The sequence below is a fragment of the Pediculus humanus genome, genomic scaffold (genome assembly GCF_000006295.1).
Source record: "Pediculus humanus corporis 1103172108293 genomic scaffold, whole genome shotgun sequence".
Classification (NCBI taxonomy): Eukaryota; Metazoa; Arthropoda; class Insecta; order Psocodea; family Pediculidae; genus Pediculus; species Pediculus humanus.
This window is the reverse complement of record NW_002987862.1, coordinates 70,745-72,800: the sequence shown is the minus strand read 5'-3', so window position 1 is coordinate 72,800 and position 2,056 is coordinate 70,745. Positions and strand designations below refer to the sequence as shown.

At 36.6% G+C, this 2,056-nt stretch overlaps 1 protein-coding gene across 1 annotated transcript; it reads left to right on the top strand.

Moving 5' to 3' along the window:
- Positions 1-393: 393 nt before the first annotated feature.
- Phum_PHUM546090 (protein fork head, putative) lies at positions 394-1,794 on the top strand (the record flags this gene model as incomplete). The annotated part of the gene is made up of 2 exons (XM_002431711.1): positions 394-1,586; positions 1,623-1,794. The coding sequence occupies 2 exons, from the start codon at positions 394-396 to the stop codon at positions 1,792-1,794; spliced, it is 1,365 nt and encodes a 454-aa protein (XP_002431756.1).
- Positions 1,795-2,056: the final 262 nt, after the last annotated feature.

Genomic DNA, 2,056 nt, shown 5'->3' with positions numbered 1-2,056 from the left:
TCGAAAAAAAAAAAAAAAATTTTAAAGTTTTCAAATGTTTTATTATTTTTTTATTTTTCAAAAGGTGGTAATATTAGTAGTAAATTATTCGTAATGTGAGATGATAATTATAAATAATTTTTTTATAATTTAAAATTTAAAAAAAAAAAGAGAAGAAGAGAGAAAACGAAAATCAATTGTGTCGTGTCGATTGAAATGTAGACAAAGTTTTCGGTTAAATTTTTTTTTTTCTCCCCCCTTCCCCCGTTTTTGTTTTTTTACATTCGTATTTTTTTTTAATAAAAATTTTTTATTTAAAAGAATGATTTGACGAATAGTTATTAAAAAATAAGAATTTACCGCGAGTGAAGTGTTGTAAAAAATGAAACAAAGTGAAATAGTTCGGAAATAGTGATGCTTTCTCAAAGATCATATTCCGGAGAGACAGCAGTTAGTAGTTGCACATCGGTTTCAAATATGGCAACAACGATAAATTCAATGGCATCGTCTTATTCTATGAATTCGATGGCTTGCGTATCCTCAATGAATTCGTGTTCTCCCCAATCCGGTAGCGGATTCAGTTCAAATATGTTAAGCTCTGGCATGAGCTCGATGAACGGTAATTGTATGTCATCGCCTATGAGTTACGGTAGCATTGGTTCTCCCATGGCGAACATGAACGGCGTGGCATCTTGCATGGGAGGAATGAGTAGTATAAATAGTTACGGCGGAGCATTGACTCCCGTGAGTTCCATGAGCAATACAAGAGACTTAAATCCGAGTTCACCGAATTCGGCGGCTTTGCAAAGAGCGAGAGCGGATAAAACCTACCGTCGGTCGTACACACACGCCAAACCTCCATATTCGTACATTTCCCTAATAACAATGGCCATACAAAATTCGCCTACGAAAATGTTAACGCTGTCGGAAATCTATCAATTTATAATGGATTTGTTTCCGTTTTACCGACAAAATCAACAGAGATGGCAAAATTCAATACGTCATTCTCTATCGTTTAATGACTGCTTTGTTAAAGTTCCAAGAACTCCCGATAAACCAGGTAAAGGTAGTTTTTGGACGCTTCATCCCGATTCCGGAAACATGTTTGAAAATGGTTGTTACCTACGTAGGCAAAAAAGATTTAAAGATGAAAAAAAAGAAGCCATACGTCAATCTCACAAATCTCCGTCACACAATGGTAGCGTGGACGGTAAAAAAACTCCGAATCATCACGATGATGTTGTGATGTCTCACAACAATCACAAATCATCTCTCCTTAGTGATAAATATAGTGATAAATATGGTGATAAAACGGGATCCAACGTGGATCACGGGATAACGGCATCTATGTTAGGATTGCATCCGAAAGTCGAATCGGACCCTTTAGGAATGCTTCAAGCAAGCAGTGAACTGTGCTTATCCGGAAATCAAAACGCACACCACCATCAACAACATCACGGATCATCTCATCATCAGCAACATCAGCAACACGGTCTTCAACACGACGATATTGCCGCAATGGTTAACAGATGCCATCCTCACTTGTCACTTTCCGAACATCAAGTCATGTTACAAAATCACCATCATCTCAAACAGGAGCCCACAGGGTATGCCGCATCTAATCATCCATTTTCTATCCACAGGTTACTCCCGACGGAATCGAAAGCGGATATTAAAATGTATGACATGGCCTCGCAATACGCACAGTACAATAATTCCCTTAGCCCTTTGCCAAATCCACACACGTCCCTTCCGAACGATTCATACTATCAAAGTTCTTTGTATCACACTCCGACGGGAACCACATCCTTGTGACAGTACCCGTTAGCTTAGTAATTTTTTTTTTTTTTTCCAACTATCGAAATCCATAACCCATCGATCCATTTTAATACGTACCAACTTAATCAATCATTATTATTATTATTTTTTCTTTCACACGCCAACAAACGAACAGTTTAATAAAAAAAATAATAACAAAGAGAAAATATAATAACCCCATTATTATCATCATCATCATCATTATTTAAATATAAAAATGGCCGCCGATCGAAATTAAAGAGGAACAATATTCTTTTTT